Raw genomic sequence first — 26,895 nt, 5'->3', positions numbered from 1 at the left:
GGACACGACCACCGGCTCCCTACACAGACACGGAGGGAGTCAGGGTCACCTGGATCCAGACAACAGAAAATCATAAATACTAAAACAGCACTTATCTGCATACGACTGTGAACTGCGAACTGGGAGCTGGGAGCTAAAGACAGCATGCACACTCAATCCAGGAAGTTGTATCAGCCACACCCAACTACCTCATGGGGGAGAATATAAAGGGAGGTAATGAGTCTGACTGCATGACAGCTGAGATAGCCTAACGAGGTGAGGAACAGAAACCAAAACAAAGAAACTCAAGGGGGAGGATCTGAACGGCTCCTGTCAGAGCTTCTCAGCTGTCTGCTTGTGACAGGTGCTTCTCTATAGGCAGTGAATAATATATATCATCAAGCCATATGATTGGCTTACGCATCTCTACCACACTCTATGGGACACCTGCAAGAAGATGAGAAATCAGACACTTCTTACAGCCCAGCACTTTGCCCCCCCCTTCTCTTCTACAGTCTTGAAACAAAGAGAGGGGTGGGGGGAAGGCACTTGAAGAAGAAAAAGTTTAACTCATTACAGTCCTAGATATACAAAATATATAGAATAAAATTCACACATCTTTAACAGTCCCCCCTTGAATTTCATTCTCTCCCTAAACCTAACCATCTGTCCCAATGCTCCGCCTCCTTTTCACCAGCTTCCACGACAAGCCATTCCTAGCGAACAACCTCCCGTGACACTGGATTTGAGCACGGGGAAGTCAGATGATCTTTCCCTAACCGGCGTTGACATTATATGGGGGGACTGGAGGTCATCAATGCTTCTGATTTTCTGGATCGATGTTTTCATACAATTTTCATATTCTTTTGAGTCATGATCAACAGTCACACAAGGGAAAACCAATCTCAACACTTCCTTGAAATCAATCCAATTATGCTTTCCTTTGAGCTTCACTGTGCTTGTGGTCAACAACACTCGGAATGGACCATCAAACCAGGGTTTTAGGACTTTTCTAACGTCTTTTATTACCACCCAATCTCCAGACACAAGTGGGTGGGTTCCTGGTACTTTATCAAAACCTGGAAGTGAAGCAAAAACTCGAAAATGTACTTTAGTCAAATGCTTGTACAAAACTGATCACATAATCTGTCAGACAACCATGTTGCATCTGAAGCTGCTGTGGGAAATACAATCCTATTCTAGGGCCTGACCCAAAAAGGACCTTATAGGGACAAAGGCCTGTCTCACGGTTAGGCGTATACCTTACTAAAAGTGGGCTACCAGCAGGCACTCTAAGACTTCTGAATTTTTAACTTAGTGTCCCGTTCAGTTCCTTTTCCCTACTCTACTGCTGCTTTGTGGATGGTACGAAGCATGTAAGGCCTGTCCTACATCCAAAACCTTCATCATCTCCTGCATCACTTCACCTGTGAAGTGAACACCTATGTCACTTTCAATGATCTAAGGTACCCAATACCTGCACACAACTTCGGCCATCATCTTTTTTACTTCTTTGGGTACGGTTTTGGCCATCCTGAAAACAAGTCACATATCAATACATACTCATACATGCCCACCTTGTGTAGTTGAAGGTAGTCTGTAAACGTTGAAACAGATACAAAAAGCAAGACGTGTTTCTTGGGTACCTTAACCACCTTGCCCACGTTGTTGTGGGCACAACCGTTTATCCTTGAGTATGTCTGACTGTTACAGTGCTGAACCCTGGGGCGTACCATATGCTACGTACTAAATCACACATAGCAGTTTTTGTCTGGTGCGTCACTCCATGGGTTGCCTGTGCCATCCTGGATTAGAGGGACCTGGGAAGGTAAAGTTTCCCTTCTTATTTGTAGTCCCCCCTTTTCCATCCACCAGTCCCTTTCCTCCTTCCCCATCTGGTTCTGTAAGGTCTTAAGAACTTTCGGGAGTCAGGAGGAGTTATTTCAGGGACCTGAACTGTGGCCACTTAAGACAGGGGTCTGCTTAGGTAATTTGGCAGCCATTTTTGCCGCCTGATCTGCCGTGGCTTTCCCCTTTGCCTCCTCTGCATCTGTTTACAGTGGCCTTTCGTTGCTATCATCACCTCTCATGTTAGTGACAAGAGGGCTTCCATCAGAGACCTCACTGCTTCCCCATTTACGATGGGTTTACCTGAAGCGATCAAGGAGTCTCTGGCTTTCCATGTGGGCCCATAGTCATGGGCTATCCCAAAAGCACACCTGGAATCAGCGTAAATGTTGGCTGTTCTTTCCATCTGCATACCTGCAAGCCATCTTCAGAGTCTTTAGCTCCACTTCTTGAGCAGACATGTGTGGTAGTTCACGTTTAATCACCACTGCCCAACCTGTGTAGTACCTGCCATCCTGGCCATACCTCGATCCATCCACAAAGAGCACATGATCTGGATTACCTAATGGCTGATTTACCAAATCCCACTACCTCTTGTGACATCATCTGCAAACAGTCAGGAGCCTCTTCCTTTAAATCTGGAAGAAAAGTTTAAAGTGCGGTGCCCTAACTCTTCCCTCCCCCCTTGGTCCAGAGGCAACAAGGTGGCTGGGTCCAAACTTTAGTATTACACCTTTGGAGAGCAACATTGTCAGGCAACAAAATGGAACACTGCATTCTCAAATAACGGGCAACAAAACAATCATTTGGATTGTACGTTCATGAGGATAGATGTAATATCACCATCACTTTGTGGTTCAGAACTATCTCAGAGCTTTCATCAAGCATAGCTAATACAACTACTACAGCTCTGATGCAGAAAGGGGCACCTCTGGCCACAGGATCTGGCCACGGGACTGAATAATGTGCTACGGGGCGTTATTGCTGGCCATGCAGTTGGGTGAGGACAGCTGAGTCATGGCCACTCACTTCATAACAATGCAATCTAAATGTAATAATCTGATAGGCCCAGTGTGGGGGGTACACAAAATTGCCAGTTCTAGGCATATAAAGCATCTACCACCTCATCTGTGAGGCGGTAGGGATTAAAGGACAAATCAATCACAGTGGAGTGAGTAGGGGTAATGGGAACCTGAGCCAACAAGGTGTGTGTATTGGGCACACTGTGGGTGTTAGAAACTGTGGCTTCATTAACGGCATGTAGGTCATGTACCATCCAATGGTGAGTGGTTTTGCTTTTTCAGCTTCTGGGAGTACTGATACAAACATGGACCAGGGAATTTTATCACCAATGGCCAACAAACAAAGTTCCTGGTCGTTAACAAACAAAGTTCCTGGTCGTTGAGGGCACCTGTAAGCTTCACAGTGCCGTCCTCCTGATATGAGATGCCAGAATGTAATTTTGCAAGCAAATCTGCACCTAGGAGGCAACAAAGGGCGTTACCACTGACCAGCAAACGGGCAAGCGCATCTTGGTTAGGGGCAAATCTAATATGGATGGTTTCTGTTGAAAAAAGAGCGTACTACTTTCCCATCCACTTCTACCCAAAGACTGGTGTCCTTGGAGAGTAAATCAGGGGAGGCCATGTTTGCTGTGCACAACTGTCTTGGCTGCTCCAGTATCAATCAAAAACTGGACTACTTCTTTATCACCCAGAGTGAGGGATATCATTGGGCCAGACTGAATCTGCTAAAAATGTTTAAAAGTAGAGCCGATACTGGATTTCCTGTTTCCTAATCTTGATCTAACTCCCCCCCCTCCCTGTCTTTGTGTTCTCCTTATGACAACAAAACATGGGTGTCTGTGGGGACGGACAGTGATCCGGGCATGGTCAACATAGAATACAATCCTCTCGTGTGGTGTGGACGAGGAGTACCACACACAGCACAACACTCTCTCTTCTGGGATCTGGGTCCCACAGACTCTGCAGGCCCATCACAGGGTGGCAGACTTACTTTTTCCTCACTTCAATGAGGCGTTTGGCATCAGGGCTGAAGCAATACCAAAGGAACACTACCTATGGTTGGCACCACTGAACCACCCAATGCCGCTTGATGTTACTCTGCATTTTGGCTTACAGAAGTATCCAACTTTCCCTATCGCAGAATTAATAGACTGGAAAACAAAACAGGACTTCTCATATTCTATGGGAGTGTCTTATAACTAGGGGATGGGCACAAGGGCTGTCGTTGTCTGTAACGTCCACCCCTATCCTCCTCCCTCCGCTCTGAGTCATCTAAGTCCACCCCTTTCAGTCGGACGCTGAAGTCCTTCTTTTGTCCGTCAGTAATGTGCTAGCTATCTATGAGAACAGAGCTCTGATGTTTAGCACAACACTTAACATGTAACACGTAACTTCAAACATTGAAACAAACAGATCTGACAATACAGACATGAACACACAAAGGGCCCATAAAAACTTTTTATTGACTTCGATATAAAAAAAAAATGTACAGCTTAATCAATGCTGTTGGCACCAATAAAAACCCAAAAACTTCCAAGAAAAAAATAAAATAAAATCCTCAATGCGCATATTATTTAAAAAAACAAATACCATACTCCATACGCATTCATATACATTTTCATTAACAGCTCATAATCAGTCTTCACACATATTCGCCTCGATTACAACTCAAAGCCACACCCATTCACATTCCACTGAATCATTTATGTCTTCCAACCCACATTGTTTCATCCCAAAACTTGCAGCACAGACAAACACAGCTTTCCACACCACACCCAGAATTGCTGATGGTCTGTCGCTGTAAGACAATATACATGTTATAAATCATACAGTCATTTTGTTAAAAGCCGGATTCCCACAGTGCACTGTTTGGGAAAGAAGAAAGAAGATTATTAACAGTTCTTTGTCTTCTATAATAATAATAATATTACACATATAACATCACTTACTCAATACGATTCCCTCCCCCCATTTTCCTGCTCTTCTTATCTAAGGAATGTTTCTGTGTGAAGGCGGGGGGAAAGTGAATCTCTATTTCACAGTTCCTGACTGTCTTTTTGTCCCTCCAGTTACGGCACCTAATAATCATTCCGCTTTCCCTGACACTGTTTTCTCACTCGTTAAAACTCTTCTGTCCGGGGCCACACTTTCTCTAACATTCTTGTCACATTTTAACTTTCAATTCTCCATATCACATCCTATAATCTCCCTCTTTCCTCGCTACTAGCTAGGGGCTGTATTTTCTAATACTGGGACTGACCATCTTAACAACAGTATTACAAACTGACACACACACAAAACAGAGGAGTGATCAGCACCTTTAACCCTTTCCTCCGCAGACAAAGGATTCACCCTCCCCACTGGTTTGCTCAAATCTGACTATCACGTCTGACTAGTCAGCCGGGACTCCCCGCACTTCTTCCCCAAAAACCAGGGGTCAGGCGGGGCTCCGTCGCATCTTCCTGGGGGTCAGGTCAGGTAGTCTCCACAGTCTTCCATTAGATCAAAAAGGTCATGAGAGGTTCTACCATCTTCCTAGGGTCAGGTCAGGTAGTCTCCGCAGTCTTCCATTTAGATCAAAAACGGTCATGTGGAACTAGCGTCTCCCTGGTCAGGTCAGCCGGAGTTCCTTTGTCCCACACCTCAGCGCTACAGCGCCCCCTTCTAAACCAGGAGGTTACGGTCCCCTCCCTTTGTCTGTGGTTTTACCGTCTGTGCTCAACTCACTCCTCACATATATCACAAACACACATAAAACATATACACACCAGAGTGATCTATGATTTCAGACTATGGTTCTATGGACCCCAGGCTTTCAGCATTACAGCCGACTACTATACTTACATCAGTACCACCCCACAGCGGACTGAGCTATCTGAGCATGACGAAGTAAATAGCAGAAAGGCAGATGAGATAAAAAGTTTTCTCACCTTTCTTTGAGGTTGCAATCCTCTCCCCTCTGCCGTTCGTCAAGCTCAGGGGCCCGTCTTGTCAGCTGTTTGACGCTACATTCGCCTTGGGGCCCCACGTTGGGCGCCATTTGTTAAAGCAGCCCTAAATTAGGGCATTTTAGATACACTCTGGTGTTCCGGATCAATGTACCCCCCCCAGGGGTTAATATCCACGCGTGGCTGAGAGACTGAACACTGACACAGACGTTGGTCAAAGCAATCTCTAACTTTATTTAAATCAGGTAAGCCGTATTATACATCTTCAGAAGAGGGCAGTCCTCACTGAGGCTTAAACATTGTTTCATTGGTCAAAAAGGAAGAAGAGATAAGAGAGAGGAGATTATACACCTGCATTTGCGCAGTGAATACTACTTTGGAATGTGAACTAATGTAAACATCTCGTTACCATCGCCATTTGTTAATGGCGGACAATCTAACAATAAAACTGCATACGTCATATGTGACACTTCAAAGAGGTGCTTCTCTATAGGCAGTGAATAATATATATCATCAAGCCATATGATTGGCTTACGCATCTCTACCACACTCTATGGGACACCTGCAAGAAGATGAGAAATCAGACACTTCTTACAGCCCAGCACTTTGCCCCCCTTTCTCTTCTACAGTCTTGAAACAAAGAGAGGGGTGGGGGGAAGGCACTTGAAGAAGAAAAAGTTTAACTCATTACAGTCCTAGATATACAAAATATATAGAATAAAATTCACACATCTTTAACATCAGCATACAATGTTATCGGTCGATATTGTGCGCCGACCGGAATGCCCCTTAAATCACTACTAGATCTGATAGCCTCGGCCAGCGGTTCCATTATGATCGCAAAAATCAAAGGGGATAAGGGGCATCCTTGTCTTGTGCCATTTGTTATAAGGAACGTCCTAGAGAGGAACGCTGATGCCAACACTTTAGCAGAAGGGCTTGAATATAGACCCATAATGCCTTTGACAATAGGGCCCGAAAATCCAAATTTATTCAGCACACCTTCCAGATACCCCCAATGCACCCTGTCAAAAGGCTTTTTCTGCATCCAATGACAGGAACAATGCAGGGGCCCTGGACAGCTCCGCCACATGGAGAACATCTATAATACGTCTGGTTCCATCTCTGCACTGCCTGCCGGCTACGAATCCCACTTGGTCTATTTTCACCAAGGCTGGTAAGACTTTATAAAGTCTGGAAGCTAGTATTTTTGAAAATAATTTGATATCCATATTCAGCAAGGATATAGGTCTAAAGTTGCCAGGAGAATCGGCTGGCTTTCCGGGCTTGGGTAATGTGACTATTGTCGCATTTAACATCTCAGGGGGTATATGGCCGGTGTTCAGGAAGGTATTGAATAGTCGCTGCAGATGCGGAACCAGAGAAGTCCGGAATACCTTATAGTATTCATTTATGTATCCATCAGGTCCAGGAGCAGAATGCAGTACTTCTTGTGGGGTGATAGGGACGCTTAAAGTGTCTAGGTCCGACACAGAGAGTCGAGGAAGAGTTAGTGGATCTAAAAAGGCTGCAATATCTGCAGGTCGGGGTTGTGGGCTAGTGCCATCATTACATAAGTTATACAGGGATTCATAAAAATCTGCAAAAGTGTCTGATATTTTTTGGGGATGGGTCACTAATTGTGAGTTAACTGTCTTAAGGTGAGCAATTCTGTTTGCTGCAGTCCTGCGTTTTACTCTTCTAGCTAGAAGAGACCCTGCTTTGTCCCCAATATTATAGTAGGTGGCTTTTAAGCGTCTCATCGAGCGCTCATGATCATATAGTAGAAGAGTCCTAAGGTGAGCCCTAGCTTCAAATAGTTGTTCATGGAGGGGGGGATGCAGTTTATATGCTGTTTCTATTTTAGATAAAGCATCCAGTGTATCTGACAGGAGTTTAAAGGGGTATTCCCATCTTCAGTTTTCATACTTACCTAGTCCAGTGTGACGTTCACTTCCTGGATTCAGCTGGGCTTGATTGACGTCTTCTCCCGGCCGGGCCGCGCTTGCACAGAAGACTGACGTTTTTCTCCCGGCCGGACCGCGCAATTTTATGAATGCGCACGCCGCCGCGCATGCGCCATGGTGACTTATTCCTGGCCTGTACAGTACAGAGCTGGCATGCGCGTTCGCGGCTCTGTACTATACTGGCCAGGAAGAAGTCATCATGGCGCATGCGCGGCGGCGTGTGCGTTCAGGACATTGCGCGGACCGGCCGGGAGAGAATCTTCAAGCTTCTGCGCAAGCGCGGCCCGGCGGGATTCGACAGGAGAGGTGGCCATAACCAGGGGAGATGAAAGACAACAATCAGGTAAGAGGGGACTTATTTTCTCAAAAAGGGTGGGAATTGGGTAATGAAATGTGTTTAGAAAAGACTGTTAAAAACCCCTTTAAGTCTTTGTTTTTTCAAACGGGAAGCTAGTTGGAGCAATATGCCCCTCATGTACGCTTTGTGTGTGCGCCAAAGAGTCGAGGCTGAAATTTCTGGGCAGCTATTTATGTCAAAAAATTCTCTAATGGTCTTATCTAAGTTATCGACCCTGTCTGACTGTTTCAGCAGGTAAGCGTTCAGTCTCCATTGTTGGGGGGAAGGATTTGGCATGCTGGTTTGAATCTCCAGAGTTATAGGAGCATGATCAGACCATACCTATTCTTGAGTCGCTAGGCTTATACAGTAGATCTGTGGAGATAAGGAAATAGTCTATCCTAGATTGCGATAGATGGGATTGTGAGAGAAATGTATAGTCCCGTTCTCCACCATGATGGTACCTCCATATATCATGGAGTTGAGTTTCTGCTATAAGAGACTCAAGATCTTTTCTGTGTTGGGGTTTGACTGCTGCAGTACAACTCAGCATTTACCGGAATATTAAAATCGCCTCCTACCACAATGGAGCCTGGAGCTACAGCTCTGAGTTTCTGGAAAAAACGGCGGAGAAAGGAAACTTGTTTAGTATTAGGTGCATAAACCGTGGCTATAGTCATTGGTGAATTTTCCAATAAACCTGTGAGTATAATATAACGTCCCTTGAGGTCTGTTACTAGTGAGGACATAGTAAACGCTATATTTCTCTTTACAGCCACTAATACTCCCGCTTTCTTTTTTTTGAACGCCGGGGAGTAGTAAATGTGCGGGAAATCAGGGTGTTTGCATCTATATGAATCAACTGATAATAGATGAGTTTCTTGGGCCATTAATACATTACATTGCAACGTAATGGCGTCTGCCCATAATAATCTTCTCTTTACATTTAAAGAGTATACTTTAATACCCATTTACATAGTAATGTATACCAGCTCTGAGCTGCTTCAGATGGACTAATTAAGGGATGTGTATGCGGGAGATGAGTGTCATCACATGCCTGAACAACAATGGTAACCATAAGAAAGGTTAAAACAGAGAAAACAGAAAAAACTAAAGAAAACTGAGACAAACCAGAAGCATTTACAGAATGCTTCATAAAGGTGAGTAGGCTTCCGCCTCTGAACAAATGGGGTGCAAGGAAGCGAGTAATTCCGTTACCTTACAGCACCATATAAATGTTATGCAATCCAGCTCAACCCGGGTTCCATTCCATGGGATCTTGATCTGTCTGCGATGGGGGTCATCCGCCAGCGGTGCTCCTTCAGGTAGCAGATTCAGAGCTTTCATCTTCTGTGCAGCTGCTTTCCGTGTTGTGCACACGTGGAGAGCGCCATTTTGTGCGATGATGAGTTTCACCAGAAAGCCCCATCTGTAGCGGACTTGCTTCTCTCGAAGAATCCTGGTAAGGGGGCAAACTCTTTTCTCTTGGCTAGGGTTACCGCCGACAGGTCCGGGAACTCCGAAATACCGTTGAAGGAGTCGGTAAGTAGGGGATTTCGTAGCACTTTTAAAAACGCCTCCTTGACTTGGTAAAAATGAATCCTCGCCAGGACATCACGAGGGGTAGCAGGATCAAGGCTTGCAGACTTGGGGATCCTATGTATACAGTCAATTGTAAGGTCCATTGCTGAGAGGTCTGGTATAGCCTCTTTGTGCAGGTTTTGCTATAGTGAATGAAGACTTTCAGGACCCACTGACTCAGGCACCCTCCTGAGGCGTACTTTGTTTCGCCTGCTTCTGTCTTCCATGTCAGAGAGTTTAGTTTCCATCCTACCGATCTCTTCCTCCAGGGCCGCATTAGCATCTATCAGTAGATTATGCAACGCGGTAAGCTCAGCCATTTTGCCCTCAAGGTGTGAGGTGCGCTCACCTAGTTGCGCCACCTCAGTCTGTACTTCTCTGAGAATATGATGAAAGCGAATCTAGCATGCCACGTAGCAGCTCCTCTGTGAGTGCAGGGGAGCTTCCCGATAGTTGTCAGGGATTTGCGCAGGCTGCGGCCGGGGAGGAAGTAGGAGAGCTCTCACAAGATGGTGGAGATGGCGGCGTCTTGTGGAAGAACTCCGTAAGTTTTGCCTGAGCTTGGCATTTTTTAACTCGCCCCATGGGTGGACACGTAGCAGGAAGAGAAGTCCTCATAAATTTAGGTGCTGGGTTTGGCCGGGTTACGGTGCTGGAAGCGGAGCTCACCAACTACAGTCGTGGCCAAAAGTTTTGAGAATGACACAAATATTTGTTTTCACAAACTTTGCTGCTAAACTGCTTTTAGTACTTTGTTTCAGTTGTTTCTGTGATGTAGTGAAATATAATTACACGCACTTCATGCGTTTCAAAGGCTTTTATCGACAATTACATGACATTTATGCAAAGAGTCAGTATTTGCAGTGTTGGCCCTTCTTTTTCAGGACCTCTGCAATTCGACTGGGCATGTTCTCAATCAACTTTTGGGCCAATTCCTGACTGATAGCAACCCATTCTTTCATAATCACTTCTTGGAGTTTGTCAGAATTAGTGGGTTTTTGTTTGTCCACCCGCCTCTTGAGGATTGACCACAAGTTCTCAATGGGATTAAGATCTGGGGAGTTTCCAGGCCATGGACCCAAAATGTCAACGTTTTGGTCCCCGAGCCACTTAGTTATCACTTTTGCCTTATGGCACGGTGCTCCATCGTGCTGGAAAATGCATTGTTCTTCACCAAACTGTTGTTGGATTGTTGGAAGAAGTTGCTGTTGGAGGGTGTTTTGGTACCATTCTTTATTCATGGCTGTGTTTTTGGGCAAAATTGTGAGTGAGCCCACTCCCTTGGATGAGAAGCAACCCCACACATGAATGGTCTTAGGATGCTTTACTGTTGGCATGACACAGGACTGATGGTAGTGCTCACCTTTTCTTCTCTGGACAAGCCTTTTTCCAGATGCCCCAAACAATCGGAAAGAGGCTTCATCGGAGAATATGACTTTGCCCCAGTCCTCAGCAGTCCATTCACCATACTTTCTGCAGAAGATCAATCTGTCCCTGATGTTTTTTTGTGGAGAGAAGTGGCTTCTTTGCTGCCCTTCTTGAGACCAGGCCATCTTCCAAAAGTCTTCGCCTCACTGTGCGTGCAGATGCGCTCACACCTGCCTGCTGCCATTCCTGAGCAAGCTCTGCACTGGTGGCACTCCGATCCCGCAGCTGAATGCTCTTTAGGAGACAATCCTGGCGCTTGCTGGACTTTCTTGGACGCCCTGAAGCCTTCTTAACAAGAATTGAACCTCTTTCCTTGAAGTTCTTGATGATCCTATAAATTGTTGATTGAGGTGCAATCTTAGTAGCCACAATATCCTTGCCTGTGAAGCCATTTTTATGCAACGCAATGATGGCTGCACGCGTTTCTTTGCAGGTCACCATGGTTAACAATGGAAGAACAATGATTTCAAGCATCACCCTCCTTTTAACATGTCAAGTCTGCCATTTTAACCCAATCAGCCTGACATAATGATCTCCAGCCTTGTGCTCATCAACATTCTCACCTGAGTTAAAAAGACGATTACTGAAAAGATCTCAGCAGGTCCTTTAATGACAGCAATGAAATGCAGTGGAAATTTTTGGGATTAAGTTAATTTTCATGGCAAAGAAGGACTATGCAATTCATCTGATCACTCTTCATAACATTCTGGAGTATATGCAAATTGCTATTATAAAAACTTAAGCAGCAACTTTTCCAATTTCCAATATTTATGTAATTCTCAAAACTTTTGGCCACGACTGTATGCAGCCAGCGCCATCAGCTTCCAGGCCACGCCCCCCAACACAAAGCAGATTTTGTCGCCCCTCCCACCTGCAGGCGCGTGACGTCCGTGAGTGAACGCTGCTGCCCGCACTGCCTGTTACTGGAGCTGAGTGTAAGGTAGTAAAGAGATGAGTGCTGATTTAAAGTTAAAGTTACTGCAGGATACGGATTACAGTTTATAAATGTCAAATGTACACTCCTGTGAGCGGCGGGGAGGGGGATCTATGGATTGCGGCACTGTTATAGGGAGGGGGATCTGAGGATGACACTGTTATGGAGGTGGATCTGTGGATGACACTGTTATGGAGGGGGATCTGTGGATGACACTGTTATGGAGGGGGATCTGTGGGTGACACTTATGGGGGGGATCTGTGGATGACACTGTTATGGGGGATCTGTGGATGACACATATAGCAAAAGATGCTATATACTGTATCTGTCATCCACAGATCCCCCCTCCATAACCGTGCCATCCACAGATCCCCCTCCATAACAGTGTCATCCGCAGATCCCCCTCCCTAACAGTGTCATCCGCAGATCCCCCTCCATAACAGTGTCATCCGCAGATCCCCTTCCATAACAGTGTCATCCACAGATCCCCCTCCATAACAGTGTCATCCACAGATCCCCCTCCATAACAGTGTCATCCACAGATCCCCCTCCATAACAGTGTCATCCACAGATCCCCCTCCATAACAGTGTCAACCACAGATCCCCCTCCATAACAGTGTCATCCACAGATCCCCATCCATAACAGTGTCATCCACAGATCCCCCTCCATAACAGTGTCATCCACAGATCCCCCTCCATAACAGTGTCATCCACAGATCCCCCTCCATAACAGTGTAATCCACAGATCCCCCCTCCATAAGTGCCATCCACATATCCCCCCCATAAGTGTCATGCACAGATCCCCCTCCATATGTGTCATCCACAGATGCCCCCATAATGGTGCCATCTACAGATCCCCTATAACAGTGTCATCCACAGATCCCCTATAATAGTGTCATGCACAGATCCCCATAACAGTGTCACCCACAGATCCCCCTCCATAACAGTGTCATCCACAGATCCCCCTCCATAACAGTGTCATCCACAGATCCCCCTCCATAAGTGCCATCCACAGATCCCCCATAACAATGCCATCCACAGATCCCCCCATAAGTGTCATGCACAGATCCCCCTCCATAAGTGCCATCTACAGATCCCCCATAACAGTGCCATCCACAGATCCCCCCATAAGTGTCATGCACAGATCCCCCTCCATAAGTGTTATCCACAGTTGCACCCATAACAGTGCCATCTACAGATCCCCTATAACAGTGTCATCCACAGATCCCCCATAAGTGTCATCCACAGATCCCCCATAAGTGTCATCCACAGATCCCCTATAATAGTGTCATGCACAGATCCCCCATAACAGTGCCATCAACAGATCCCTCATAACAGTGACTGGAGCAGACCTGCTGATAAACACACCTAGGCCACCACCAGTCAAGGTAAAAACTTAGTTGTCAATAATGTAATGTAGTGTAGGGGGTCATGTACTGTTTTGAGACCAAAATGGCACAGATGACCACCAAGAATATCTAGAATATCTAAAATTAGCTGGTCAAGTAAAATGTTGCATGCAAAAATCATTAAATAGGTGGCCGACAAAAAATGGGCGGGTCAAAGGGCGTGGTCAATGGGCTGAGTCAAGGGGGGGCGGCAAAATTAGCTAGGGTGGCAAAAATCCTTGCAGCAGTCCTGTTCGCGTGCCGCTGCCTGCCAGTCGATTCTGGTTTTCAGGCGCAGCGGCGGGAAGTGGAAGCCTTAGCCAGGACTAGGAGGAACCAGACTGAGGCGAGACAAAAGACCAGAGTCCATAGACTGGAGCGCAGACTGCGGTGGGTCCTTGGGGGTGGAGGGGGGGCTGGGAGGCGGAGTCAGGATGGATTCTAAAGGGGCGGAGTACGAGCGGGCCATGGAGGGGTGAGGGCCCAGGCCTTGAGCTGTGTAAGGGGCCCCAAAATTTCCGATGGCAGCCCTGTTTTCATTTATCTGAATGGGAGTTATTTTGGTGGCAAGCACATGGATTTCTGCAATCCCCATTCAAATGAATGGAACTGATTTTCAGTTGTAATTTCAGCAATATAATCTGTTCCAAGTGAAATCACCCTCAAGTGTATGTAGACCTTCAATTATTTTTTTTAAACTGCTGCAAAAACCCTAAGGGTACGGCTACATGGTCAGGTTCCTGCATGCAGTTTTGGAATCCAGAAGCTACAGCGTTGCCGTGGGGGACCGGCAGAGATCCAGCCGCAACCTGGAAAATATTCTGAGAATCGGCCGGACGAAAACAGCTGCATACATATATTTAACCAGATAGCAACACAGTACAGAGAGGTCCGGCAGGCTGTTCCCAGACCTCTCAGAAGCAATAGGGAGACTAAATGTAGGTAATTGCTACTGAAATGTCAAATATTTATTGCTTTATAAATGAATATCCTTTACCTTGAATTTTTCTAAATTTTTTTTTCTTTTTTTTTTTAGAAATTTCTACGGCTAGAGCTTCAATATGACTGATTTATCGAATTTGCCTAATAACTTTTACGAATGGACAAAAGATCATGTAAAGCTATGGGTTACTGAAAAACTGAAGCTTGACTCTGCAGTAGCAGATATTCTGTTCAATGAAGATGTGACTGGGAACATCCTAAAAGACTTAACCAAAGAAGACTTCCGCGATATGGGAATAAAAAAAGGACCTGCCTCTTCAATAGTTAATAACTTGAAAGCACTGACTGCACAAGCTAAGGTCGTTGTCCAAAACTGTCCAAGGAATATAAGTGGGCAACAGCAGACTCATACTGTCAGACCACCTGTAGATAAAACAGACACAAATCCTGTCAAAACGGAAGAAACTTTACACAAAGAATTAGGAAATCCTGAATCAATTAGCTCTGATCAGGTTCAGGGTTTTGTAAGAGTAACACCTCACCCTTTTGATACTAGTAGTGGAAGCAAATCCTATACTAAACACCATCTTCTACCACCTGAGTCGGGCACATTTAATTATATTGACCCAATTCATGAATACAAGGAGTTTACCAACACATCGAAAGCCACAAAAGAGGATAAAAAAATGAAATTCTGCAACGAAGTGTTTAGGTTTGCAGCTGCATGCATGAATGCACGTACAAATGGCACCATTCATTTTGGAGTGCGGGACGACCCACATGGTGAAATAATTGGTGTTCCTGGGGTCAACAGTGAAAAGTATGTCCAGTACTTTGATGAAATGATTGGCACCTACTTTGAAAAAACTAAATTAGAGTCGGCAAGAAAATGCATACGTCCACCCCGTTTTGTCAGTGTGCTACACGAGCAGAACACTCGGTCTGATTTAGTTGTTATAGAAGTAGATGTGGTTCCTGAGCATGCTTACTGTAAGTCACAAATATTTCATATATTCCAGTATGTTTGTACAGAAAGCGTGAACAAAGTGGGCAAAGTGGACAAAAAGTGGAGAAAGAGCAAAGAAAAATACTGTTTCCTTCGAGAAGGGGGGAGTTCCAAAGATATGTTAGCAAACCTACAAAAGGATTCCAGTATGACATCACTTTTTTCTGACATGGAAGCTAGGGATAAAGATCGAGAAAAAGCAGAAGATGAGAGAAAAAAAAGGCAAAAGTGTAACCAAGTAGATGGGTTTAAACTTTCTCGCTTACTAACAGGAAACCGAAACTCGTTGGATAATTCTTACTATAAATGGTACATTTTGGTTGCTAATAAATGCAACGGATCTTTTAAAAACCATTTGGGCTTCATCCAGGAAATAAACTGGTTTGCTATTCTTGATTTTGATCCAGAGTCACTCACAAATGGCTTATGTAAAGTTTACCAAGAAGAGAGGAAACCAAATTTACATTTTCCTCATCAGTACCCAAAAATAGAGAATTTCACACAGGAAAATATTGAAGAACTTAAACTATATCAACAGCCCAGCTGGATTTTTTGTAATGGTAGACTTGATCTTCAGATCGAGGACTACCAACCACTAAATCATAGTACATGGCAGGAGGAGAAAGCAGATGATGTCAGAAATCTGGTTTCGATTTTTTCCAAAAAAGACATAATGGAGCAAGGGAAATTTCTTGTTGTGTTTTTATTACTGTCTACTGTGGAAGATCCTATGGACCCTATGAATGAAGTGTTCCGTGCATTTTTCCAGAAACTCAAAAGTATGGCCGACATATTATGTATTTGTGGAAATGAAGAAACTTTTCAGAGGTGGAAAGATCTGCAAGCAAGTTTGATGGGAAGAAGTGGGGAAGAAATGGAAGAGAGATGTATTTATAACCTTGACATTGAAAATTTAAATGGGACTATTCTTAGATTAAAATCTGCTACGCGGTCAGGTAGTCGCTTCTTACCATCACATGGTGGTTCCTCTACCATTTTACAGAGGAAGGATGAAGACCTCATGACATCTTTAGATATTCTTTGTGTAAATGAATGTCAGGATACAGAGATAGAAAGTAATACTTCGGCATTTAATGAATTTTTGAAGACTCATGAGGAGCATTTTTACAGAGGAGGGAAAGCAACTTGGTGGAATTTCTATTTTTCAGCCAAGCAATACACTGGACCATTTATTAGAAGAGATGTCCATGAAAAACTGAAAGAACAGGTAGAATCGTGGTCTAAATGTGAGAAACAAAGAAGTGTAAAAATAATTACCTTGTTTCATCACCCTGGATGTGGAGGTACCACAACAGCAATGAATGTCCTCTGGGAGCTGCGAGAAACGTTCCGCTGTGCCGTATTAAACAGAAAGACTGATAATCTTTCAGATGTTGCAAAAGAGGTGGTCAGTCTTGCAGTTCATGGATCACCTAGTGGCAAGGACGGTTACCCCGTCTTACTCTTAGTAGATGATTATAACGATGAGGAAAGTGCGTCTATTTTACAGAATAATATCCAGTCAGCAATTGCAGAACGATATATAAGATTTGAGACGCCAGTCGTGATCATATTAAATTGTGTGAGATCTCAGAACCCTGAGGAAAGCGCAAAATCCAATTGCACAAGCAGTGTTGCTTTAACGTATAAACTTTCTGAAGTGGAAAAAAGAGCATTTGCAACAAAATTAAAAGAAATGGAAATGCAACATGAAAACCCAGATAATTTCTACTCCTTTATGATCATGAAAAACAATTTCGAGAAGTCCTATATTGAAACTACAGTGCGAAATACTCTAAAAGGCTTAAACAGTGCGAGCAAGACAGCCCAGCTCATTTCCTTCCTTGCCCTTCTAAATAAATATGTGCCAGATTCAACAATTTCTGCATCTATGTGTGAGGAGTTTCTTGGTATAACAGCAAAAAAAACATACTGGCGACCGGAGAGCATTGAAGATACCGTAGGCTCTTACTCTACGATATTAATTCGCACAGAAGTGGAAGAATGTGGGAGATATGAAGGACTGCGTATAATCCATCCTCTGATTGCAGATCAATGTATAGAGGAGTTAAAGAGCACATATGACATACAGCAAAGTAGGATCATGTTGAATATGTTGCAAACCAATGTATTCCATGATACTGGAATTGGCAGAGAATTTTTAATACAAAATATGCAAAGTATGCTGGTCACAAGATATCGGAAGGAACATGGAGCTGAAACCAATACTTTGTTTTCCCCTTTAATTGAGGACATACAGAAGACTGAGGGAAGCTCACTAGTTGAACATGTTCTAAAAGAAGGCACAATGCGATTTAACAAGAACCCTGTTATCTGCCAAGCATTAGCAAGGCACTTTTACATTAGAGACAAGAACTACACTGATGCCTTCGTGTGGGCAGAAAAGGCAGTAAGCGTTGCACCTACAAATTCCTTTATTTTAGACACTTTAGGTCAGATCTACAAGAACAAGTTAAAAGACATGATGGACTCAATAAACAAAGACAATCCCATATCACCAGAACAACTTGACAACCTACTAAAAAATGCCTATAGTGCATCAAAGACCTTCGAGGAGTGTCAAGAACAAACTGAAAAGACAGAAATAGAAAGATCTGAATTTGAGAAGTCTAAAGGTAGACATTACAGTGTGTACAACACAGCAGGGTATCTGGGCCAGATTGAAGTTTGCCTGTACACAGTAGAGATTCTTCTGTATCTACCATGGTTCAACTCGAAAGACAGCCTGTCTCGTAAACACCTGACACAGTACTTGTCTGGTAAGTGGGATATTTCAATAGACAATGCTAGCGAAGCTTATGAGGAGTTCCTTAGTGTTCTCAGAGACCATAGACCATTTTTAATAAAACTAAAATCTTGTTTAAAAAATGCTTTTGACTTCTTCCAAGATTATTACGTGTACATGAAGCTAAAGAATGTTAATAAGGAAAGCACAGAGTTTAAAATCCGTGTCAGAGTCTCTGACTATCGTAAAAAATACAACCGTTATTTCTATGATCATGATTTAATGCAGATTACCAACGAAGAAGACCAAAGAAAGAAGAGCCCTCTACTACGTAAAGAAGAGTACAGGGCAGGTTTGGAAAAATACAAAGCAGATAGGTTCTCAGGAATCTTAGAATATCTTACAGATCATGAAATGGATGTTAAAAAGATGGAAAGCATTGTCAAAACATACAATTATTTGCTAGAGAACTCCACATATGACTCACAAATTCTTCTCAGAGACAAACAAAATTTCATCTTAGCAAATATCGTACTTCATTGCATTTCTCCAAAATCTACCGAGATTAAACCAGTGGAAACCCTGGAAAAGCATCTTAAAGAGATAATGAATAACATTGGGCTTGATCACAAATACCCAGAACCCTATTTCTTGGCCTCATTACTTTTCTGGCCACAAAACCCTCAGAAACTGGATTCCACTTCTAAGCTCATAGCCGAGTATGTCATCTCTATGAAAAAGTCTTTCAGAGGCAAATATAGGCACATGTACCGTGCCAAGCAACCTTTAGCACATTTCTATCTCGGTAAAAATTCTGGTTTAAAAAGGATAATTCACAAAGGAAAAATAGATCAATACTTCTCTGATGTACCAGTATCAGATCTAAATGCTCTCTGGATGAATGGAGACATCTGGAAAGAGGCACCGATTAAAGATCTCCTCCTCCGTGTAAATGGCAGAACTGAAGAAGACGACAAGATCTATGTGGAGTGCAGCAATAAAATCAGTATTCCAGTTCGCCCTGTTTATCTCGGGCAGCTTAGAAGTGGCAGAAGTATTGAGCGAGTGACTTTCTACTTGGGATTCTCCCTAGATGGACTAATTGCTTACGACATAGAAATCATGAAATAATATGTTGGATTGCTTGTTCTTTTTTCCAGTTCACCAGAAGAGCCCCTTGAACTTCTAAGAGTATAATCACCTACAGTTTGTGTTTCATAAGTGCTCAAGTAACATCTTTTGCAGTTAAATTTTATTAGAGTCTATAGAGAAAAATATACAGGGTGGGCCATTTATATGGATACACCTTAATAAAATGGGAATGGTTGGTGATATTAACTTCCTGTTTATGGCACATTAGTATATGTGAGGGGGAAACTTTTCAAGACGGGAGGTGACCATGGCGGACATTTTGAAGTCGGCCATTTTGAATCCAACTTTTGTTTTTTCAATAGGAAGAGGGTCATGTGACACATCAAACTTATTGGGAATTTCACAAGAAAATGGTGTGCTTGGTTTTAACGTATCTTTATTCTTTCATGAGTTATTTACAAGTTTCTGACCACTTATAAAATGTGTTCAATGTGCTGCCCATTGTGTTGGATTGTCAATGCAACCTTCTTCTCCCACTCTTCACACACTGATAGCAACACCGCAGGAGAAATGCTAGCACAGGCTTCCAGTATCCGTAGTTTCAGGTGCTGCACATCTTGTATCTTCACAGATAGTGAAGATACAAAAATAGTGGGGCCATTCTTCATCAATGGAAACCTCAAGGATATGCGAAATTGCTACATGATGATGTGTTTCCCTCTTTATGCACTGAAGCTGGCACGTTCCCTGAGTTTTTCCAGCAAGATGGTGCACCACCACATTATGGGTGTCAGGTCCGAGCATTCCTAGATGAACAGTTTCCTGGAAAGTGGATTGGTCGTCGTGGGCCAGTTGAATGGCCCCCAAGGTCTCCCGATCTGACCCCCTTAGACTTTTATCTTTGGGGTCATCTGAAGGCAATTGTCTATGCTGTGAAGATACAAGATGTGCAGCACCTGAAACTACAGATACTGGAAGCCTGTGCTAGCATTTCTCCTGCGGTGTTGCTATCAGTGTGTGAAGAGTGGGAGAAGAGGGTTGCATTGAAAATCCAACACAATGGGCAGCACATTGAACACATTTTATAAGTGGTCAGAAACTTGTAAATAACTTATGAAAGAATAAAGTTACGTTAAGAATAAAGTTTCTTGTGAAATTCCCAATAAGTTTGATGTGTCGCATGACCCTCTTCCTATTGAAAAAACAAAAGTTGGATTCAAAATGGCCAACTTCAAAATGGCCACCATGGTCACCACCCATCTTGAAAAGTTTCCCCCCTCACATATACTAATGTGCCACAAACAGGAAGTTAATATCACCAACCATTCCCATTTTATTAAGGTGTATCCATATAAATGGCCCACCCTGTACATTTACAGTTTAATAAGACACAACCATTATTTTAAGACTAGGGTATGTATTATTTTTTTCTAAAAAAACAAGTGATTGGATTTCCGGATGTAATTTTTTGAAGTCACTCCATTATTCTACTTCTTGTCCTGTCTCTTTCATTTGCTTTTTGTTTGGACTTTAAACATGGCAAACAGTCTCACTTGAAGGCTTATCACATTACTAATGTAAAAAATGAAAATCAGACATCATATAGTACAAACCGGATTCCAAAAAAGTTGGGACACTAAACCAATTGTGAATAAAAACTGAATGCAATGATGTGGAGATGGCAAATGTCAATATTTTATTTGTAATAGAACGTAGATGACAGATTAAACGTTTAATCCGAGTAAATGTATCATTTTAAAGGAAAAATACGTTGATTCCAATTTTCACGGTGTCAACAAATCCCATAAAAGTTGGGACAAGTAGCAATAAGTAAATTTGAGCATAACGAAGAGCTGGAAGACCAATTAACACTAATTAGGTCAATTGGCAACATGATTGGGTATAAAAAGAGCTTCTCAGAGTGGCAGTGTCTCTCAGAAGCCAAGATGGGTAGAGGATCACCAATTCCCACAATGTTGCGCAGAAAGATAGTGGAGCAATATCAGAAAGGTGTTACCCAGCGAAAAATTGCAAAGACTTTGCATCTATCATCATCAACTGTGCATAACATCATCCGAAGATTCAGAGAATCTGGAACAATCTCTGTGCGTAAGGGTCAAGGCCGTAAAACCATACTGGATGCCCGTGATCTCCGGGCCCTTAAACGACACTGCACCACAAACAGGAATGCTACTGTAAAGGAAATCACAGAATGGGCTCAGGAATACTTCCAGAAACCATTGTCAGTGAACACAATCCACTGTGCCATCCGCCGTTGCCAGCTGAAACTCTACAGTGCAAAGAAGGAGCCATTTCTAAGCAAGATCCACAAGCTCAGGCGTTTTCACTGGGCCAGGGATCATTTAAAATGGAGTGTGGCAAAATGGAAGACTGTTCTGTGGTCAGACGAGTCACGATTCGAAGTTCTTTTTGGAAATCTGGGACGCCATGTCATCCGGACCAAAGAGGACAAGGACAACCCAAGTTGTTATCAACGCTCAGTTCAGAAGCCTGCATCTCTGATGGTATGGGGTTGCATGAGTGCGTGTGGCATGGGCAGCTTGCATGTCTGGAAAGGCACCATCAATGCAGAAAAATATATTCAGGTTCTAGAACAACATATGCTCCCATCCAGACGTCATCTCTTTCAGGGAAGACCCTGCATTTTTCAACAAGATAATGCCAGACCACATTCTGCACATTCTGGGTACTGAAATGGCCAGTCTGCAGTCCAGATCTTTCACCTATAGAGAACATTTGGCGCATCATAAAGAGGAAGGTGCAACAAAGAAGGCCCAAGACGATTGAACAGTTAGAGGCCTGTATTAGACAAGAATGGGAGAGCATTCCTATTTCTAAACTTGAGAAACTGGTCTCCTCGGTCCCCAGTCGTCTGTTGAGTGTTGTAAGAAGAAGGGGAGATGCCACACAGTGGTGAAAATGGCCTTGTCCCAACTTTTTGGGGATTTGTTGGCACCATGAAATTCTGATTCAACATATTTTTCCCTTAAAATGGTACATTTTCTCAGTTTAAACTTTTTGTCACGAGTTAGAGGTCCCTGGAGAGACCACCGCGTCGTCAAGCAATAAACAAACGGAAATCAGGTACAGACACATAAGAGTTTATTGCACAGACAAAACATGAGCTCTATGTACCGTCAGCACAGTGGGAGAAAACCCCCACTGCGCCACTGTCTAGTAATACTCCAGAGGGGCGTGACTAAGCAACTCCTGGTTTTCACTAGGGCCCCAGAAGGTAGGGTTAGGCTCTGCCGCAGGAAGTTGCCAGGGTCCACTCTGGAGCGTGAACTAGACAGTGACAGCAGGAACGAATGGACAACAGGTACCAGAAGGTACCGACGGCACATAGGCATACATAACATACAGGTAAATACAAAACAGGGCAACTAATAATACAAGCAGGAGTTCACGCAAGGGAGCAGGAGTGGCAATGAGCAGAGAAGGACTTGCTCCACCAGTAGTAAACTGCATGGCCTTGTCATGCCACTCTGCTGCAAAGGCTTGCTGAACACAGACATATGAATACAAAACAAAGTAACTAAAACATAACTGGCAGAACAGAAAGACAGGAAAGAGGACGCAAAAGAGGACATAAATGAACAAGTAGGGAAACCCACAGAGCACAGACAGACACGGATCCCATGGGTCAGCAGCATGGGAGAGAGAGTACAAACCAGGAGCAGGACAGGACAGGACAAGACAACACACACCAGGAGAGCTGACACAGAACTGAGGAAACCTCAGCCTTATATACAGATTCCATGGGTGCAGCAGAGAAGCCACACCCATGGAGCAGACAGAGGATTAACTCCTAATAAGCACACAGGGGAGTTAACCTATACAGAACCACAAATAACACAAAGAAACGAAACTTCAGCGAGGAGCGCCGAACAAGCAAGGACGGAAGGTCATAGCCAGAGGTAACGACTGTGACACTTTTGATCCGTGATTTATGTTCTATTCTGAATAAAATATTAGAAGTTGGCACCTCCACATCATTGCATTCAGTTTTTATTCACGATTTGTATAGTGTCCCAACTTTTTTGGAATCCGGTTTGTACATGACAATCAATTTCTAACAAAGCTAGAACCAGGCCTGTACCTCACATGGATCCAGACATCTCCCCATTCATTGCTCTGCTAGATTTATATCAAGCGGACAGCTTAAGGGGCGTGTCTTTTCTGCTGAAGCTCAGGGGGCGTGTCCATGCTCTACCTATCACAGCTCAAGAGGCAGTTAAAAGATTAAACTGAGCATGTGCGGCCATCTCAGTGAGCCGGACAAAGAAATAATAAGAAAAAAAAAGACACATTTTATTGAATAACTCAGTGGCTATGTTAAATTTTTTATTACATGCGATTACAAAAGAAATCAGATCCAGGTGCTGGTTTGAAAACTGTAGAATATTTTTCGTGGGACAGCCACGATGATCCGATGAAAGCTGTAATGGCACCGGACGGGGTTAAAAGCAGAGTGTGCTTGGCGTGCACGCTGACCTGCATTTCCTGGACTTTGTGTGGCTGTCATGGCCCATAAACAGGTAGGAACTAGTGTTAGGGACCACTCAATAGAGGCGACCTTGACGTGGTGAGTGGCTTATTATGCTTTGGCCAAAATGTACACCAATGCCTCATCCAGGGCAGAATGCTGGATGCAGAGTGCGATCACATTTGTATTTTCCGTTTGTATATGTATTTCGCCATAGTGATGTGCACCTACATACAGGTTGTGCTGACCCAATCCCCCACATTTTCTCTTTGTGATTTCAACTAGCCTACTAAAAGAAGGATTTCTTGTATTTAGATGTGCTAGGATAGAATTTGTGGTATAACTCTGGTACTGCCATTCTGACGTTAAGGAGGCACCAAGATGATGCATCATTCAGATAAGACAGCTAGGATGGTGGGAGACAGCACTGTAAACAACATAATCCTTATAAAAATGTATTAACTCCTGATGTTAAAGGGAATGTCTTTTGTCATCCAGTCTGCACTACGTTACTACGTGAACATAATAAAGCACTGAACTACAAGAAGCTAGTGCCGGTCTTTCTGCAACTGTTAAAGGGAATGTGACCCATTCTTTAAATCATATTTTTATGTTTAACATATTTTTAAGGAATTTTTGATATTTTTAATTTTCCTGCTTATCTATACACAGAGGTGATATCATTACAGGCAGGATTAGAATAACAGATAAGACAGGATTCACCATTGACAATAGATGACTATCAAAGCTTATCTATTCTTTCCTTAAATAATGACCTCTGCACAGGTCACAGAGCATGCCTGGAAAACTCTCCTATAGAAGTCAATAAGGTGCCCTCATATCCATTGTGTCTATTGATCATGTGGCTGCTGTAAAGCAATTTTCTTAATGCTTTCTAAATGCTGTTAGGAACAACTAAGGCTACTTTCACACTGGCGTTTCTGGGTCCGTTTGTGAGATCCGTTTCAGGGCTCTCACAAGCGGCCCAAAATGGATCAGTTTAGCCCCAATGAATTCTGAATGGATAAGGATCCGTTCAGAATGCATCAGTTTGGCTTCGTTCCGCCTCCATTCCGCTCTGGAGGCGGACACCAAAACGCAGCTTGCAGCGTTTTGGTGTCCACCTGACAAGGCGGAGCCAAACGGATCCGTCCTGACTTACAATGTAAGTCAATGGGGACGGATCCATTTTCATTGACACAATATGGTGCAATTGAAAACTGATCTGTCCCCCATTGACTTTCAATGCAAGTCAGGACGGATCCGTTTTGACTTAGACTTTTTTTTTTTAAGAATAATGCAAACGGATCCGTTCTGAACGGATACAAGCGTTTGCATTATCGGTGCGGATCCGTCTGTGCAGATACAAGAGGGATCCGCACCAAACGCAGGTGTGAAAGTAGCCTAAGGCATAATCATGTTCAGGAAGGAGAATAAAAAAAATATGTCATATAGAAATCAAAACAGATTTAAAAAAAGGATCTCGTTCTAACTGGGAGATAACATTTTTGGTGACCTATTTCCTTTAAATATAAAAAAAAGTTGGCACCTTTTCCACAATTTTACTCTTAAAAATAAATAAGCAATAAAATTATTTAAAAAAAATAATAAAATTAGTATCATTGTGTTCGTAAACGTACAAACTATTAAAATATAAAAATATTTTTTGGGTACAGTGAACACCATAATGGAAGAAATTTTTGCCATTTTTAGTACCTCTCCCCTCTAAACAAATTAAATAAAAAGGGATAAAAAAGTCGTGTGGGCCCCAAAATGTTAGTTTTACAGTGAATTCTAAGATCCACCAATAAGATTACATAGGCTAGGTGAATTAAACCGTTTACTAAGTGTAATTAAATACATAAAATATAAAACAGAAAATTCACATAGTAAAAACAATCACTCTGGCCTGTGTTCACTGGTCTAGTTCTCTCATTAACAATCCGGCATCATCCATAGCTGACACTCCATTGTGTCCTAGCAGTGGCACAAGCACATAGCTGATGCCCAGTCATGGTGAAATACAAGGAGAGCCTTCTGATATCCTTCCACTGTGTGCTGTACACATTTGTATTTCTGTTCTTCAGCCCCACAAAAAAAAGATAGAACATGTCCTATTCTTTTCTATTTTGTGGACAAAAACCGGATGCAACACAAATGCCACATGGACGTCATTCGTATTTTTTGCGGCTCCGTGTTTTGTGGACCACAAAATACATATGGTTGTGTGAATGCCCTTAGGCGTATCTTACTCCAGTGCAGGGAGATCAAGACTGACGTATGAGAATGTCAGTCTTTATCAATCTCCCCCAATGTCCCCAGTACCTGCACATTATCCAGTGTATTCATGAAAGTAGACAGATTGTATGGAAATTTTTGCAATTTTTTATGGAAACAGATTACATTTGTAGCATAAACTGGTCTGGTTTGTGAAAGGTACTTGCCACCTGTATAGCATGCACTTACAGCAACTGTCACAGCGAATGTTAATGTTATCACTATGTCAATCTTTACTAAACATTCCAGGGTTGGGTCCCTAGCGAGTGCCAACAATCCCTTGAATTTACGGACTTATCAAAATTATCTGCATCTTTTCATCTCTTACACGCACAGAACTACCAGGCAGACTCAGCCCGAGCCAATGCAATGTGTTTGTCATGGACTGGAGGCAGAGGCGCAAGTCTAATCTCCCAAGACAAGTAACTTACATGGAAGAAGAAGACTTCGATGCGGAGGGTTTGTGGCAGTCATAATAATACTCCACTAATCCGCCAACGTGGGAACTCACCCCAGGCTGACAGTACAAAGTGCTGCACAAGCCCGGTGAGGTGCAATAACAACCGTCAAGGTAAAGTGAACACCTGGATTCATATCTTACAGCAAAGACAAGAGGGGGAAGAGTAAGGAGCCAAGTAGCTGAGATCAACCAGTCAGCAGCACCCCAGTGTTGGTTACAGCATAACCAGCCAGACACCACAAAAGAGTGGGTTACCCAAAGGGTGAAGTGCGGAAGAGGGTAAAAATGTACAGCACTGATGAGACCCAACCCTGAAAGAAAATCTGTGTTTGGTGATTGCAGGTTTAGGTTTATAATCATAATGAATGTAAATATATCCTTGTACCACAAACTAGAAGGTCAGCAAACTTTTTATAATGTGGTGAGG

General features: G+C 43.3%; 2 protein-coding genes across 8 annotated transcripts in view; both read left to right on the top strand.

Annotated features, from left to right (window-relative positions):
- LOC121000613 (sterile alpha motif domain-containing protein 9-like) overlaps positions 1 to 19,404 on the top strand; it is a 78,107-nt gene extending 58,703 nt beyond the window's left edge. For all 6 annotated transcript variants that reach the window (XM_040431161.1, XM_040431162.1, XM_040431160.1 and 3 more), the window contains one exon: positions 14,472 to 19,404. In XM_040431161.1, the coding sequence (XP_040287095.1) occupies positions 14,497 to 19,260 (4,764 nt within the window). In that variant the 5' untranslated portion in view covers positions 14,472 to 14,496 and the 3' untranslated portion in view covers positions 19,261 to 19,404. The remainder of the gene's footprint in view (positions 1 to 14,471) is intronic.
- Positions 1 to 26,895, top strand: part of LOC121000616 (zinc finger protein 436-like) — a 684,763-nt gene that overhangs the window by 177,663 nt on the left and 480,205 nt on the right. The window lies entirely within an intron of this gene.

This window comes from Bufo bufo, chromosome 5 (genome assembly GCF_905171765.1).
Source record: "Bufo bufo chromosome 5, aBufBuf1.1, whole genome shotgun sequence".
In the NCBI taxonomy this organism is placed as follows: Eukaryota; Metazoa; Chordata; class Amphibia; order Anura; family Bufonidae; genus Bufo; species Bufo bufo.
This window is presented reverse-complemented; position numbering and strand designations above follow the sequence as displayed.